This window comes from Thalassophryne amazonica, chromosome 9, assembly GCF_902500255.1.
Source record: "Thalassophryne amazonica chromosome 9, fThaAma1.1, whole genome shotgun sequence".
In the NCBI taxonomy this organism is placed as follows: domain Eukaryota; kingdom Metazoa; phylum Chordata; class Actinopteri; order Batrachoidiformes; family Batrachoididae; genus Thalassophryne; species Thalassophryne amazonica.
This window is the reverse complement of record NC_047111.1, coordinates 74,443,190-74,460,905: the sequence shown is the minus strand read 5'-3', so window position 1 is coordinate 74,460,905 and position 17,716 is coordinate 74,443,190. Positions and strand designations below refer to the sequence as shown.

The 17,716-nt window shown below is 41.1% G+C and overlaps 1 protein-coding gene across 1 annotated transcript in view; it reads right to left on the bottom strand.

Moving 5' to 3' along the window:
• Positions 1 to 5,989: 5,989 nt before the first annotated feature.
• Positions 5,990 to 17,716, bottom strand: part of rskrb (ribosomal protein S6 kinase related b) — a 31,485-nt gene continuing 19,758 nt past the window's right edge. Inside the window, exons 6-13 of the mRNA XM_034178380.1 lie at positions 16,502 to 16,609; positions 16,108 to 16,148; positions 12,623 to 12,650; positions 10,480 to 10,569; positions 10,296 to 10,384; positions 7,537 to 7,647; positions 6,873 to 6,986; positions 5,990 to 6,727 (exon numbers count right to left, since the gene is read on the bottom strand). Of these exons, the coding sequence (XP_034034271.1) occupies positions 6,509 to 6,727; positions 6,873 to 6,986; positions 7,537 to 7,647; positions 10,296 to 10,384; positions 10,480 to 10,569; positions 12,623 to 12,650; positions 16,108 to 16,148; positions 16,502 to 16,609 (800 nt within the window). The 3' untranslated portion in view covers positions 5,990 to 6,508. The remainder of the gene's footprint in view (positions 6,728 to 6,872; positions 6,987 to 7,536; positions 7,648 to 10,295; positions 10,385 to 10,479; positions 10,570 to 12,622; positions 12,651 to 16,107; positions 16,149 to 16,501; positions 16,610 to 17,716) is intronic.

The following is a 17,716-nucleotide window of genomic DNA, read 5'->3' as shown; positions in this document are numbered from 1 at the left end:
CTGACAGAATCACTTAACCAGGTTCTGCAGATTAGCAACGAGGTTACAAAACCTGCAGGCAAACAAGTGGTCTACTTTGTGTCTGCTGGAACAAGCCCAGACACGTCCCACTGCGACAAATAATTTAATCTTAAACAGAAGAACTGCAATTTAATCTCTGCCCTGTGTTCCCCAACCTCGGGATGCAACCTCACGCTCTTCTGGAGGGGAGGCAGGCTCTCTGACCACAAGGCAAAAACCCATAGTGTCTGGTGTATGTGGCCAGAGCATCTTTTGGTGTTGAGGTCTGAGGTTTTGTGACACACAGCACTCCAGCTTGCCTCCCTCACACCAATATAGCTCAAAATAGGAGGTTCACTGATCGTCACCTTTATATGTCAGAGCCCAAAATGGCAAAGTTGAATATCAAGTATTTTTTATGGCATTACTGACAAAAACTCATTGGATCCACTTACTCGACTGATGACGGCATGCTTCCCCTGCTAATCACAAACAAAAACCTATGAATAAAGTGTGTAGGATTTTGGGTCATCTACTGGTGAGGTGGTTGCAGATTGCTTTATGCCATTGCTGGTCATGATTTTGTTTCCATCGGCATTTTTGCTTCTTTGCCGACAGGTATTCATGTTGGTTTGTCTTCTCTTGTAAGTAGTATGTATGATTCTCCATTTCACAAGAATAATGGTTATGTCTTATTAGCCTACACTGGCAACCAGTCAACAGTTTATAGGTGAGCAATCACTGATTCCTTTTTTTTTTCTTCAGTCTTCTGGCCATGATACAAAATGCAAAAAACTGAAGTATGTCCCTTTTGAACTACTGTATCAACATGGTCCTGTTGTAACATGGTATCCTTCATGGGGGGGCTGATCCCATGTACAAATGAAGGTTTCATTCTAAGCTTTTGAAACTACATAGATTCATTGTCGCAGCTAAATATAGACTAATAGTTATGAATGTTATATTCCATTTCCATGAGTAAATCCTACACACTGTAATGTTAAAGTTACATATGTAAGACATAAGAGTAGGCAGCGCCTGTATGCCTGATCCATCTTAACTTGGACAAGTCAGTATCAGTGCCATGTCTTAGCTTGTGTAAAAATTTCTGGCCATTTCCACTTAATTTTTGTCTTATGCAGACACAGTCACTGACAATATACAGATTGCTGGTATTCAGGACTGACTTCTTCTTCCATGCATGTGGATAAATTCCTGTGAGCATGATATAACACTGGTGAAGATTTTACTGTTGTTTGGTCTATTTGCATACTAATGAAGAGTGAATTTTTTTTCCCCAAGATTACTCCAGAATGCATTATGACAAAAATTTAATATTCAAAATATGGGAATACTATAGTCACACAAAGATGACAAATAACTACATTAACTGCTCATCTGTTAGTTACACCACTAATGAAAGGATTAGTGGGTGTCTTTTCCTGACACACTGAACCCATAAATTGCTCAACCTTGACAAAATGTAGAGAAAGAAGGTTGAAATTTACATAGGTCATCCCAACAGCCATAATTCAATAAAGTTTTTTTTTTTTTTTCGGGGTGGGGGGTGGGTGGGGTGGGGGGTGGTGTCATTTCCAGTCTTTATCATAGCAATGATTTGTTCCCATTTGGATTCCAATCTGGGGCACTACAAGGTACATTCTGCGACATGTCATATGCCTTCACACCTCTACCATAAGCACCTGTGGAAAGCACATTTTTAACCAAAATTCTAGTGTCTAAAATTTGAAGGCACATTAGACGATTCAAGAACCATTTTTAAATCTCAGGAATAGAAACCAAAATGTCACAAATGGTTCTATTTCTCAATGGTGAAGAATCATTTTAAAAGAATTGTGATCTTAATGAGCATGCAGCCAAGATGAGACCCTACAGTTTGTAAAACTTTCCCAAAGAGGAAAAAAAAACAAAAAAAAAAAAAACACAAAAGGCAGTATGTTCCTCATTCAAGACTGATGTGAGGGTTACAATAATATACTAAAATACCATATAGTTTATACTGCAATAAGCAACATTATCATGCATACAGGCTTGGTTATTCATAGTTGTACATATGGATATTGCTGTAGTAACCATTAACACTGACAAAAGCCTTTTCACTGAATGGATACAGTTAAAAAAAAAAAAAAAAAAACTTTCTTCGTTCCAGTAAGAGTTTAATATTTCAACTGTGATACCGGTAATTACAAAAATACACAACATATAACAATAATTGCATCCTACATATTAATATCAATCTTACAAAGAGGAATTTATAAAGAGGAATTATTTTTACAACAAGATAAAAGCAAGCTCTGGATCACACGTTAGGCATTCTGGGTACACATACATTATAAATGACGATCAGGTCAGTGCACAAGGGTGTGATGACTTACTGGCTGCAGCGAGGAATAAAGAAAAAGAAAAAAAAATGCCCTGTGTGTATCAAAATGTTACAAAGATTTAAAACAGTAACACTCTTCACCGGAGTATTATCTCAGATCAAAAACAAGAACAATTTTTGGAAAACCAGTAAATGTTATCCTGAGTCAGAGGCTGTAAATGAGAAAATAAATTTTTTTTCACACAATACAAAATTTAGGCAGCGCAGTTCAAATTGGGGAAAATAAATCATCACAGCACAAAAAAGGTGCTGGCAGAATGGCAGTTCTTAAAGTCAATGCAGACATCAGGAAACTGAAGCAAGAATTCTATTCCTCACACGTTGGCCAACGCAGTTTCATAATTAATGAACATCATGCAATAAGTGAACGAGAAGTTGAGAAATCCTCTCACTGTTGCAGGGATTTGCTGCATTTATATGTCAGTACTAATATGAAATATTGTGTATTGTTCCTCAACTATGTGGGTGAATATCAGAGTACATTATTATTTAAAGGGAAAGCATGACAAATCACTGGAAAATTAAAAGTACACTGAAATAATGCAATCTTTCTTGCACAACTTTTGAGTAAACAGGCTTCAGTACATGTGAAAAGGTGCTTGCTGAAGAAAGGCAAACATAAAAAAAATTAATAAATAAAAATGAAAGACTGCATCAACCTTGCCAAAAGGCCAAAACACAACAAAACTAGAGATTCAGGTAAGTTATAATCTGTTTTGGCCTTTTACGCTATAAAACATTTTACATGGTGCACGACACATGTAAGCCCGGTCCATAAGTATTTGGGCATTTCAAATCTATGTCATTTTGTCTCTATACACCACCACAATGGAGCTGGAATGAAACAATGTGCTTGTAGTGAAGACAGTCACCTTTAACTCAAGGTGTTTAACATAAATATCACAAATATTTAGGAATCTCAGCCACATGGGTTGTGCAGCCAGCACATTCTGAGTGCCGGCCTCAAGCCCAGATAAAAAAGGAGGGCAGGAAGAGGCAGAGTAGTTACAAGGAGTAGAAGTGGTGAAAGTGGATGAGTTTAAATAACTGTCCAAAGTAATGAAGAGTGTGGTAGAGAGGCGAAGAAGAGAATGCGGGCAGGGTGGAGTGGGTGGAGAAAGGTGGCAGGAGTGATTTGTGACTGAAGAACATCTGCAAGAGTGAAGGGGAAAGTTTACAAGACAGTAGTGAGACGAGCTATGTTGTACGGTTTAGAGACGGTGGCACTAACAAAAAGACAGGAGCAGAGCTGGAGGTGGCAGAGTTGAAGATGTTGAAATTCTCTTTGGGAGTGACGAGGATGGACAGGATTAGGAATGAACATATCAGAGGGACAGCTCAGGTGGGACGGTTTGGAGACAAAGTCAGAGAGGCGAGACTGAGATGGTTTGGACATGTGCAGAGGAGGGACTCAGAGTATATAGGGAGAAGGATGCTGAGGATGGAGCCACCAGGCAGGAGGAGAAGAGGGAGACCAAAGAGGAGGTTTATGGATGTGGTGAAGGAGGACATGCAGGTGGTTGGTGTGACAGAGGAAGATACAGAGAACAAGGTCAGATGGAAACTATTGATCTGCTGTGGCGACCCCTAATGGGAGCAAACAAATGAAGAAGAATCACAAATATTTAGGAATTACAGCCATTTTTACACAGTTTTTCCATTTTCAGAGCTGTGAAGCAATTGGATAAAATTAATTTACTTTTTACAGTGAGGTTTCTTTAGACAAGTCAGGGGATGGATACATGATGGACTTCATTTCACTCATTCATTCATTTTCTTAACTCACTTACTCCAACTAAGGGACACAGGGGACTGGAACCTATCACAGCAACCACAGGGTGTGAGGCAAGATACACCCTGGACAGGATGCCAGTCTACCCAGGACTGGACTTCATTTACATCAATTTATACAAGCAGTGTGGTACGGTATGGTAAATCTGTATGGAGAAGACTGTTCTCAAAAAGTGAGTGAACATTGAAGAAGACGACTAGTGAGAGAAGCCACCAACACATCCATGACAATACCGAAGGCTCCTGTGGCTGTGACTGGAGAAACTGCAGAGTACAAGTTTCGTCAGCTGTTTAATCAGGTATACAGACTCACAAAAAATAAAAATAATAAAGAAGATGTGAAATTTCAGCTACAGTCTCACAGAAGGGACATGGGACATCTGAGCCCAGATTTGATCTGTTTTCTTGTAGGAAAACCCTTCTCTTTTCCACTCCACTATTAAGGTGCATAACTGGTGTTGCAACAAACAAAAGTTGCACTATGTACAATTTCCCCTTCAGAACTGTCATGGGAGTCTTGGTTGCTTCCCTCACTTGTCTCCTTCTTGTGTGGTCATTCAGGAGTCTGGTAACATCTAACAGACCCCTCACACCCTGGACACACACTGTTTATGTATTAAACTCCTCCTCTCTGGTGGTCATTACAGAGCTCTGTACATCAAAACAACAAGACACCGGAACAGTTTCCACAGGCCATCACACTGATGACGAACTTAACCTGCCAAAACACTCACTAATTCATATTCCTCATGTACAACTTAACTTCAACCTATCTGTTTCACACATTCATCTGCACATTTCATTACTGTGAATTATTCAGTGTCTAGTATATATTTATCCATGCTGTGCAGCGAGAGTGCAGCTCAAACCAAAGTCAGATTCCTTGTATTCTGTGGATACCTGGCGAATAAAAAAGCTATTCTGATTTACCACAGAGTACCATAATGACTGATGTCTTGGTCGGTAGCTAGTCCATCATGTTGATGATGTCTATGTGCAACTCATTCTTATTTCATGTGGACTGTAGAGTGCCAGATTTGATCTGCCTGATCGGCCACAGTGAGGGCAGGCAAACAGTCCAGGTATACTAGGTGCGGTTGTTATCTTCTTTCTCTCACGGGCCTCAATGATGTTTTGGCAGTTGCTCTTTAGAACACTGATGTACATGTGTGCTGCCCGTATATGTCAGCTTGTCCTGTGCATGCTGTTCTAGCTGTTTAGGGAGGATGCCGGTATATGCAATGTTGACCTTCCTTCAAATGGTCTTTGAAATGTTTCTGAGGCCTTCCTTTTTCTTTTGCCAAGGCAGAGTTCACTGTAAAGGAGGTGCTTGGGGATTCTGGAGTCATCCATTCTGATCACATGCCCAATCCATTGAAGTTGAGCCTTTAAGATGATGGCTTCGAAGCTTGTGATATGAGCCCTGTCCAGGATCTCAAGGTTTGCAATCCTGTCCTGCCATTATACAGTATGTCACGGATTGTGCACAAGCAGCACATGTGGAAACGCTCAAGCAGTTTGATGTGTCTACAATACAAAGTCCAGGTCTCACAACCATATAGAAGGCAAGGGATAGCAACAGCCCTGTACACTTTTAGTTTGGTTGACAGCTCGATGCTGTGCTGGCTCAGTATTCGGGATCGCAGTGTACCGAGTGCTTAGCTTTGCAGATCCTGATGTTGACCTCCTTGTCAAGGGAAATGTCAATGGAGATGGTCCTACCAAGGTATGGGAACTCCTTTGCTGTCTTCACTTCTATTTCCTCAGTGGAAATCAAGGGACAAGGAATAGCACACCAAGGGGACTGTGCCTTTGCTATTTTTGCTGTAAGACTGGAATTCTCTCTCACTTGACCTTAGGCAGACATCAAGCTTCAAACATATGTTCTTCATCTTGCATTCAATTAGCTGTTGATGTCTGGAACTCTGGCTGGAGGACAGGCTGTTAGAAGGTGTTTGTATGTGTTTTGCTTGTGTGTCTATGAGGTGGGACTCCTTTGTTCTTTTTAATGTAAAGTACTTTGGCTTTTAAATGTGCTATAAACATAAACTTTGCTTTCATGCTTATTAAAAATGGTTCTAATTCCCAAAAGGTTAATGTGATAATTGGTCTTAAACCCCTTGATTGAAAGCTGAAAGTCTACACTACAAGCACATCTTAATTGTTTCATTTCAACATCACAGTGGTGAAGTACAGAGGTAAAAATACAACAAGAATGTCAATGTCCAAATACACATGTACGTACCTGAGGGTACATAATTGTAGGCTGTTACCATTAGTGTGTTTGAAGTCACACTGTAATCTCAGAGTCCTTCACACAAATACTTCTCTACGTGGACCTTTCTGCTGAGGTGGTTGCAGTGGGAGTGTGAGGCCAGACAGCGGCGATACTGTGTGACCTTGCACATCTGGCGTGGCAGGAGGGCTGAGCAGTGAGTCATAGTCGAAGCCCTTGAGAGGCTGCAGGGATAACATGAGCCCTCTTCGAGCTTTGTCAGCTCGGTCAGGTCTCTCTCTCAGTTCCAGTATCACCTAGGCAGTGATGAAAAGGAAGATGAAGCAGAAAAAAATTAGTTGGTTGCACATTGAATAATCAGAGAAATACAGTTAATCTGGTTGATGTTTGTGGATCAGAAGGCAACAGCTACACAGAAATAATGAGACCTTCATTTTTTACCTCCACAGGCTGGCGTTGCATCAGGACCATGTCAAAGGTCGATCCATGGAAGAAAGCGTGGCGTTTGAAACGATCAAAAGTCCTCAGTCGACGGGATGGAGTCTTGCATAGCAGCTGGACAGGCGTGTGTAAATGAGAATGTGACCTCAAAGTAGCCAAATCAAGAAATTAAGCCCCGTTGTTGCTTTCATGGATATGCATCTGAGAAGGTCATGGTCTTAAACTTTAGAAAACCTTAAAGGGTCTGAGAGGGAATTTGTGATAAACCAGGACATTGTGTCATTCTGCTTTGGTCTTGTGTTAATCCTTCACAGGATTTCTAAGATGTTCTAAAATTCCTTATTTTCTTATGGTGAATTTTGACATATTTTGTTAATCCCTTGCATTTTTGTGGAGTCCATAACGTTGTTGTCCATGCCATGACATCAACGGGAGGTTTTCCAGAAACCCCATGGTTGCACTAACGTTACACTACAGATAAGCTAAAGTTGTATTTGCAGCCATGTAATCTGTACGCAATAATCTTTACACACCAGTTTGTCATCATGTCCATGACCTTCAGTGACCCATGAAAGTGAGAAGCTTTAGGACACTGTTACATGTAATATGTTTGTAGCGTACATTAGAATGTGTTGTCATAATGTGATTTCAAATTCTGAAGTACCTCTGTGATTAGCAAGGACAGGTGTGAGCTGAAGCTGAGGGGCATTTCATAGGGAAAAGTCCTCACTTTCCTCAGCATACTGCAATGGTCCGGTTCTGGAGGCACAGGGAACTAAGCAGAGTTTGAAGACAAGAAGTAGGTCATGATGCTTCAACTTTCTAAAACCCAAATATAACTCTTAAGATGGCTGTATTAGCAAACACTAATACCTTAACCACACCAGCTGTGCACCCATCATCCATCACTGACCTCCAGCTGGGGCCATCCACACTACATAAGCCAGACTTTTGTGGTTGTGGTCAGAAAAACTGTGCATAGTGCAACACTAGTCTCAGGACTGTGAAAACTCTGCGGATCCGTGGGATTCCGCGGATTTCATCGGGGGGTGTGTGTGTGTGTGTGTTAGTGATGTACTCTTTAATTGTGAACATCACTGAGTTTTTAAAATGCTTATTGCAAAGTGTTCTCTTTTTTATGACACCGTGTAAGTTTTATAAGTCCGCGGACACTGATCTGTGTGTTACAGATACAAATCAGTTTCCTCGGATCCGCGGGATTTCGCGGAGGAAAAATGCCACTCAAAGCGTAGCTATTACGACAGTTGTCGTAAAGCAGGACTGGTTGGTTGCTGCCTGAATTTACACAAGAATATATGTGACTTTTTACTATAAGGTATGTTATTGATATTTTACCAGGATTTTCCAAATATTCTACAAGCTTTAGCTGTGGTTTTTGAAATGCTGTAACAGTCTTTTCAGTCTTCATGAATTTCATGTACGAGGTCTGTCAATAAAGTTACGGTCCTTTTTATTTTTTTCAAAAACTATATGAATTTCATTCATATGTTTTTACGTCAGACATGCTTGAACCCTCGTGCGCATGCGTGAGTTTTTCCACGCCTGTCGGTGACGTCATTCGCCTGTGAGCACTCCTTGTGGGAGGAGTCGTCCAGCCCCTCGTCGGAATTCCTTTGTCTGAGAAGTTGCTGAGAGACTGGCGCGTTGTTTGATCAAAATTTTTTCTAAACCTGTGAGACACATCGAAGTGGACATGGTTCGAAAAATTAAGCTGGTTTTCAGTGAAAATTTTAACGGCTGATGAGAGATTTTGAGGTGATTCTGTCGCTTTAAGGACTTCCCACGGTGCGAGACGTCGCTCAGCGCTCTCAGGCGGCGTCATCAGCCTGTTCAAGCTGAAAACCTCCACATTTCTCTCAGCAACTTCTCAGACAAAGGAATTCCGACGAGGGGCTGGACGACTCCTCCCACAAGGAGTGCTCACAGGCGAATGACGTCACCGACAGGCGTGGAAAAACTCACGCATGCGCACGAGGGTTCAAGCATGTCTGACGTAAAAACATATGAATGAAATCCATATAGTTTTTGAAAAAAATAAAAAGGACCGTTACTTTATTGACAGCCCTCGTAGTTTCATTGTTATGAGTTAATGCATAATTTGGTTTACAATTAAAAGGAAAATCATTCCAGGTCCTACTTCCACATCATATTCTGTTATTTCAACATCATCGACAGGTCAAATAAAAGGTTGAATATTGGATCATTTAAATATCCTCTAATTTTGAGATTTGTTCTTCCAGGAGATGCTGAAAAAGTATCATTAGATAAAAATTTAATTCTGGGGCTCCACAGGACCCTAGACCCCGGCTCCTGGGGAGCTGCCCCCCCCCAGACCCCATGCAAATTTTCCTCGGATTTCACAATTTTCATTTCACAGCCCTGTAGTCTCCTTCCAGCATGCTGAGTCAGTTTTGGAAAACTGCCTACTTGACACAGATTTACCATACCGTTTGTTTTTTTTAATGATTGATGTTCATGTAGCCATTATCTGACTTGTCTCAAGAAAACTATGTGTAAAAGTGATCATTTAATCCTTATATTTAGAATAAAGTGCTTTTATTCCAACTTTTGTTGGAATGTGATGGAGGCCCAAAGTGCAGGAATTGATGTAAATTAACAAATAACTGAAATAAAATATAAGTAAAAGCAAATGTAAAGACCACTGTGGGGTTTTTTTCCTTCCCATTTTCCATATTATCCCAACCTTTTCTGATTTGGGGTTGAAAATCAACATTGCACACACACGTGTATTTATGTGCGTCTGAGAAATGTGCCCTTTTTTTGGTTTGAGCACCTGCCCCAATATGTTTGATTACTATTCACTGTGATGCACAAATTGATATCCATTACTTATGAATGTGTCATGAGTCTTGGATGAATAAAAGCATCAACAGTCAATATACCTGTGTTGTTTCAGGAGCTACTGTGACAAAAATAGAATGTTGTTGTTTGCTTTCGGATCCATCACAGATTTGACACAGGTTTTATGCCTGATGCCCTTCCTGGCGCAACTCCAGTTTTACCAGGAGAAATCCACACAGCCCCTGGTCTTCTGAAGAAGTCTCCCATCCAAGTACTAATCAGGACCCTCTCTGCTTAGCTTCTGAGATCTGACAGGACCAAGCTTACACAGAACAAACTGGCTGCTGTGACAAAATTAGAATGTGGTGTAAAAATGGCAAGCAAGAAAAAGAGTTGTGTGACACCCGAGTTCTAGAACAATCAGCAAACCATGATTAACCCACTAGCTTGTATGAATCTAGTGCTTTAAACAGGGGAAAGAAATATGGTACATCACTAACAAATAATCTTGAGCATTATTTTATAGTAGTTTATCATACAAGACACATAGTTGAATTTTGGTAACTCTGTGCTTTCTCACTGCCCAATAAATGATCTCACCTTCCCATTAACCAAAGAGAAAAGCAGAATTCCAAGTGACCACCAATCAGCTGCATGGTTGTAAGGTCCTCCACTCAGCACCTCTGGAGCTGGAGAGCAAAAAGACCATGCTGTGTATTTTAATATCATTAGTTCTTAGTGTAAAGTAACCAAAGTAACCTGCAGCTACAGATGTGAATCTCACCCATATACTGAATGGTTCCACAAATAGTGAAGGCTCGTCCTCCACGCTCCAAGCGACGGGACAAACCAAAGTCAGCTAATCGGAGGTGACCTGGAAACCAGCATAATCCATATAACAGTGTTTCCAAATTGTGGTTTTCGGGATGCAAAGTACTGCATGTGTTCCATTTTTCCCTGAATTACTCACTTCAGGTACTTCACATCACACATTTCCACATTTTGTTATGTTACAGCCTCATTCCAAAATGGAAGAAATTATTTTTCCCCCTCAACATTCTACACACAATACCCCATAATAACAATGTGAAAAAACTTGTGTGATTTTTACTAATTTTTTAAAAATAATAATAAAGCCAAGAAATCACATGAACATAAGTATTCACATCCTTTGCCATGAAGCTCAAAATTGAGCTCAGGTGCATCCTGTTTCCCCTGATTATCTTTAAGATGTTTCTACAGCTTCATTGGAGTCCACCTGGGGTAAATTCAGTTGATTGGACATGATTTGGAAAGACACACACCTGTCTACATATAAGGTCCCACGGTTGACAGTGCATGTCAGAGCACAAACCAAGCATGAAGTCAAAGGAATTGTCTGTAGACCTCCAAGACAGGATTGTCTCAAGGCACAAATCTGGGGAAGGGTACAGAAATATTCCTGCTGCTTTGAAGGTCCCAATGAGCAGAGTGGCCTCCATCATCCATAAATGGAAGAAGTTTAAATCCATCAGGACTTTTCCTAGAGGTGGCTGCCCATCTAAACTGAGCCATCCGGGGAGAAGGGCCTTAGTCAGGGAGGTGAACAAGAACCTGATGGTCACTCTGTCAGAGCTCCAGCATTCCTCTGTTTAGAGAGGAGAACATTTCAGAATGACAACCATCTCTGCAGCAATCCACCAATTAGGCCTGTATAGTAGAGTGGCCAGACAGAAGCCACCCCTAGTAAAAGGCACATGGCAACCCACCTGGAGTTTTCCAAAAGGTACCTGAAGGACTCTCAGGCCATGAGAAACAAAATTCTCTTGTGTGATGAGACAAAGATTGAACTCTTTGGCGTGAATGCCAGGCGTCATGGTTGGAGGAAACCAGGCACCATCCCTACAGTGAAGCATGGTGGTGGCAGCATCATGCTGTGAGGATGTTGTTCAGACATCCTGGATGAAAACCTGATCCAGAATGCTCTTGACCTCAGATTGGTTCAACGGTTCATCTTTAAGTATGACAATGACTCAAAGCACACAGTCTAGATTTCAAAGGAGTGGCTTCAGGACAACTCTGTGAATGTCCTTGAGTGGCCCAGCCAGAGCCCAGACCTGAATCTGATTCAACATCTCTGGAGAGATCTGAAAATGGCTGTGCACCGACGCTCCCCATCCAACCTGATGGAGCTTGAGAGGTGCTGCAAAGAGGAATGGGCAAAACTGTCCAAAGATAGATGCGCCAAGCTTGTGGCATCGTATTCAAGAAGACTTGAGGCTGTAATTGCTCCCAAAGTTGCATCAATAAAATATTGAGCAAAGGGTGTGAATACTTATGTAGGAGTGATTTCTAAGTTTTTTTTATTTTTAATAAATTTGCAAAAAAGAAACAAAAAAACTTTTTTCATGTTGCCATTATGGGGTGTTGTGAGTAGAATTCTGAGGTAAAAAAAATTCATTTACTTTGTTTTGAAATAAGGCTGCAACATAACAAAATGTGGAAAAATTGAAGCGCTCTGAATACTTTCTGGATGCACGATAGCTTAGTCAGGAAGGTTTAGCCAGTCAACAGCTGGCTGAACAATGGAACACACCTGCTTATCTCAATATCTGAAGTTAGGGCAAGAAGAAATGGAAAATGCAAAGTACTCCGAGTCCCAAGGATCAGGATTAGGAAACACTACCTATCACGTCATGTGCACATGACATGGGTTTATTAGCTCATGAAAATATAATTAATACACTATTTTTCATGCACAATACAATCATCTAATGTCTTTGGTAAACACACACACACACACACACAACCACCCACCCACCCTTATGTGCTCTTATATTTTCAGTAATGTCACTGACAGTTGCTGCATCCTGATGACCTCTGGAAGGTTATGTTCTTATCAATATCAAGACTGTGCTCTAATGTGTTGGAGAGAATTTGTTACTCACCGTTGTTTGTCAGAAGGATATTCTCCATCTGCAAAAAACAAACAAACAAACACAACAAACCAAAGAAAAAAGCCATTAATCTGTAGATTTCCTATTGTTCTTTTCACATTTCTGTTGAATTCCTATTCTACAATTGCTGTCCAATCTTTTAGGTAATGGGGTGACAACTGGGGGACATCCTGTATCTGGAATCAACAAAATCACTCATGCAGTCTATTTTACTGGGACTCTAATCTTCTCCTCCTGGTCGTCTTTTCAACTGGAACATTTCTGTCACTGCAAGCAACCCAGTCCAGTCGAAGATTCAAGCTTCTCTACAACCGAAATACATCCATTAATGCATTGATTGGCAGAGTAAAATACACGTAGTAAATATAAATTCTTACCTGTTAGTTTCAATGGGATTCATCTGAATAAATAATCCACATTTTAAATCCAAAACAATGTCTAAACGTGAAGAAAAGTCCCTCCCTCTGTACACACAGCTGTGCCATGAGAGCTCCTCTCCCACATTGAGTCTTGGCGATTAAATTACAGCCACAAAGAAATAAAATAAAATAATGTTAAAATTAGTATGTTTTGTTTTTGTGTCGAGTGGACAAGTCACTGTAACGTGCAAAGTGAACCTGAACTACACTACCCACAATGCTCCCTGCTTCGACCGGCTAATCACATTTTGCGCTTAATGACGATGTCATCAGCAAGTGACAGGCAGCCGGTCTGCTCCCTGGCTAGAAACACACAACAAACTGACTAAAATGTTTTATTTTAGGGTTTACAAACGGTTTTGACCGTTAAACTTTATCAGCAGACTGAAAGTTATCGGAACTAAATTTATTGGAAGATAATTGGTCCGATGATGGTTTTAAAACTTATCTGAAAAGCTAATCCAATAGCAAAAACATTAGCTTCGATAATTATCTGCTATCGGATTAGCTGTACTGTGCCCACCACTGAGTGACATGCAAGCCTGTCTGTGGTCTTTTCCAGTTGCTGGATGTGCCACATGACCACAGTGCTGTAACTGATATTTCCTCACAATACAACATACAGTACAATACTTAATAAACATTATGTCTCATCTGGGTCTCCTCTTATTTGACACAATGTCATTCCATCCGTACCCAAGGAACCCCTGACAACACCTGATATCCTGTATCTCTCCCACTGACCTGTTTGCAACTCTGCATCCAGAGATTTACTAGTATAATATCTTGGCACAAAAACATAGAAAAACTAAGCCTTTACACAGTTTTACAGCACCTTGAACAAAGTCACCCGGATGCTGTTCATTGATTATAGCTCAGCATTTAATACCATCATTCCGGACATTCTTATTAGGAAACTTCTCCATCTTGGCTTCTCTTCACATCTCTGCTCCTGGATCCTGGACTCCCTTACACACCGTCCCCAGTGTCATGGACTGGGCTGTTTGGCTGGCTGTGTTTTCTGTGTTTCCCACCAGGTGGCGCGTGAGCGGAGCTGAGCATCTGGAGACCTCACCTGCAGCTGTTTTCTCCTGATCAGGAACCACATCTGCAGCTCGTTTTCTCCTGATCAGTAACCACACCTGCAACTCGTTTCCACCTGATCAGGAGCTACTGCATTTAAAGCCTGATTATGCAGTTGTTCATTGCCAGAGACTTGACATCTTGATATTTTTGAGATCTGATGATGTTACATGGATGCTGAAGCCGACTCGTGGTTGACGATTATGTCTCTGGTGAGGAGAAATTGCTGAGGAATCCTTGAGGTCTGCCGTCAGACAGCACACTTCCTGAGGTAACTCTCATTATTAGAACCTGCAAATTTGGCGTTCCCTCGCGCCTCCCTGTTTGAACTGCTATGAAATTTGTTTGATCAGCTTCTACCCGCAGCTTGCAGTTGGAACTTTCTGTTCTGCACCTGCTGGTGAGATGCCTGATCCTAAATTGAGCCTGGAAGTTTTTGCTGTGTAAATCTGTCGGCGTTATAGAGTGTTTGGACTCACCTCAGTCTCTCCTCCTCCTCAGAGACTCAGCTCCGTCGCAGCCACCTGGTGCCAGCTCTTCTCCTGGTCCAACTGACGCTGTGGCTTCCTGCTGTTCAATTGCCTGGAGCGGGCCGTGTCCTCCACTCCACAGACCGTTTGACATTGTAATTTATTCTGCTCACTGTGTGTTATTAAATCTGTTATTCACTCCGTCCTTCTCTGCTTCTGTTGCGTTTGGGTCTGGTCAAACTCTGGGTCAGGCACCCAGTCTGTTAAACTTGGTTCTCATTTCTCTTCCTCACTAACTCTCAGCACGGGCTCCCCTCAAGGCTGTGTGCTAAGCCCTCTGCTGTATTCCCTATATACATTTGACTGCACATCTGCTTCCACAGCCAACACAATAATTAAGTTTGCAGACAATACAACTGTCATTGGCCTCATCTCGGGGGGGGGGGGGGGGGGTGATGAGACAGCATATCGCAAGGAAGTCCAAAGTCTGACAATGTGGTGCTCTGCGAACAACCTCAACTTGAACATAAACAAAACAAAAGAACTGATAATAGACTTCAGGAAGAACAGGATCGATTAACCGCCCCTCTTCATAACAGGTGACTCCATGGAAATTATTCAAAGCTATAAATTTCTGGGTATACACATCACAAACACACTCTCCTGGACAGTGCACACAACTGATCTAATCAAGAAGGCATCGCAATGCCTTCACTTTCTCAGAATCCTAAGGAAACATCATCTCAGCAGAGCAGTAATGGAGTCCTTCTACCACGCTGTCATCGAGAACATGCTGACCTACGGAGTCACAGTCTGGTATGCTGCTTGTACAGCAGCAGAAAGGACTCTACAAAGGATGGTGGAAACAGCACAGAAGATTATTGGCTGTCCTCTTTCCCTGGAAGAAGTTGCAGGTGCTCGATACCTTTCCAGAGCCAAAAACATTTTAAAAGACTCTTCACATCCTGGACATAAAATATTCAACCTTATGCCCTCAGGCAGGCAGTACAGAGCCATAAAAACACACACGAACAGACTTTTGAACAGTTTTTACCCCAGAGCCATACAACACAAACAAATCACAACCACACTGACAACCTTGGGACAATATAGAATAGGGACTGTGAAATAATGTTTTTTAACCTATTAGTTTTACTATGTCTAATCATGCATTTGACACTCAAGGCTGTACTATTTATTTGTGATTATTATATTATGTGTGTGTGTTTTGCACGATGGGTATGTGTGTGTGTTGCTATGCCACTGTGATGAGTCTCCTGCAATTTCGTTGTATCACTTGTACAATGACAATAAAGCCTATTCTATTCTATTACACTTTATTAGATCAAATATTAATAAAATTAAGCTATAATTAATTAAAATCTGTAATAAAGGAAAAATAAGAACATTCATTCTGAAGGTGCATTTATTTTGTTCTAGTATATCATAGCTTATTACAGTTAGTATTTTGTGCTTTCACCATGAGTGAAGTATCGCTGTTTACCTTCACATCTCTGTGGATGATTCCTAAATCATGCAGAAATCCTGTTGGGGAGGGAAACAAGAACAAAATACTGTATATAAATCATTCATAATACTAAAATTATCACTGTCTTCCCAATAAGTCATGCGCACACACACACACACACATATATACATATATATATATATACACATACATATATATATATATATACACATACATACATACACACACATATGTGCCTCTGACACAGCTCCAGCACTGAGGCCAATCCTTTGAGGCCTCATATAATTTTAATTATCCTTCCTTTTTAAATTACAATTAATCACTGTGAAGAGAGGTTTCTTTCAGACAACCTTGATCTAACGAGGACAATCTGGAGAGCATTTTTAATGTGTTCCACGAATGTACTCACCAAGAGCACATCCCAACTCAGCCGCAAACACTTGTACCGTGTCTTCTGTAAACTGACCAATTAACTGCCAGTATGTGTACAGGTCTCCTGTGCTGCAGTAGTCGCACACTGCAGGAGCAAAGCGTGTATTAAAGCACATCTTAGTCATAAAGTGTGATGCTTGTTTTACACCAGATGTGTTGTCCGCACGTGGTGACTGAGCTGCTGCTGAGGATCATGTGTGAATTTTGCACCGGCAGGATTTCTATTTCTTCTCCAAGTGTGTTCAGAAAATGAAGACCAAAAAAAAAAATGACTATGTGTACCCGAATAACAGTCATTTAACTTTTTCAACATCTGAAATAGTTTTAAAAAATTATATTTATAGGTTTGCAGTCTGTAATCTCTACCTTAAACGTAAAAACTCCAGTAAACTTTGTTAATAATTTCATGATGCCGATATGATGAGAAAATGACTGCAGAATGATCATTCCTCTGTCTGTTATTACTGCATGCCGTTGCATCACAGGGGAAACGTAGGCACCGAACAAAATCTTGACAGGTGTCCAGGACGTCTCCTGTAGTGTGGAAGCTGTAACCTGTTGACACAGCTGCCATAATGAAAATTAACCCGCTCTGAAGCCGCCACGCACTTGCAACAGATCTGGGGTAAAATAGGCCTAAGGGGTATGGAAAGTCAGCGGGGTGTAGTACTTAGATGAAACAGAGGGACAATGGGGTGTCTTCTGAGCGGAAGGACAGTGCTCTGACTCTACAAACAGAAGAGATATACTACAGAATGTTTGAGGTTTTAAAAAAAAAACACCTTTGTTTGTTGCAGTTCTACAAAGCAGATAGCAGAATCCCTATTTAGCGACTAAGAAATAAAATTATAGTGTGCCAAAGTAAATTCTTTTTATGACTTAAATCTTAAAAAACCCAAAAGGCTGTACACTTTTCAGTAAAATTCTTAAAAACAACCGTGTAATGGCTCAATTCCCCTGTCAGTATGGAAACCACTGCAGACACAGCAAGGGGGTTGGGGTGTTTCTCTTTTGAACGTGCCACATGTATCCATGCTTAGCTGCATAAGTCAACATCTGTCCTCGGGCTAAGACACTATTTTCACGTGGGGCGGGCACAACAAACTGGGTCACACTATCTGAGTCAGTTCCTGATTTGAAAATACTGGATTGGGGGGGGTGGGGGTGAAAGCCACTACAGGACAGGCAGTTG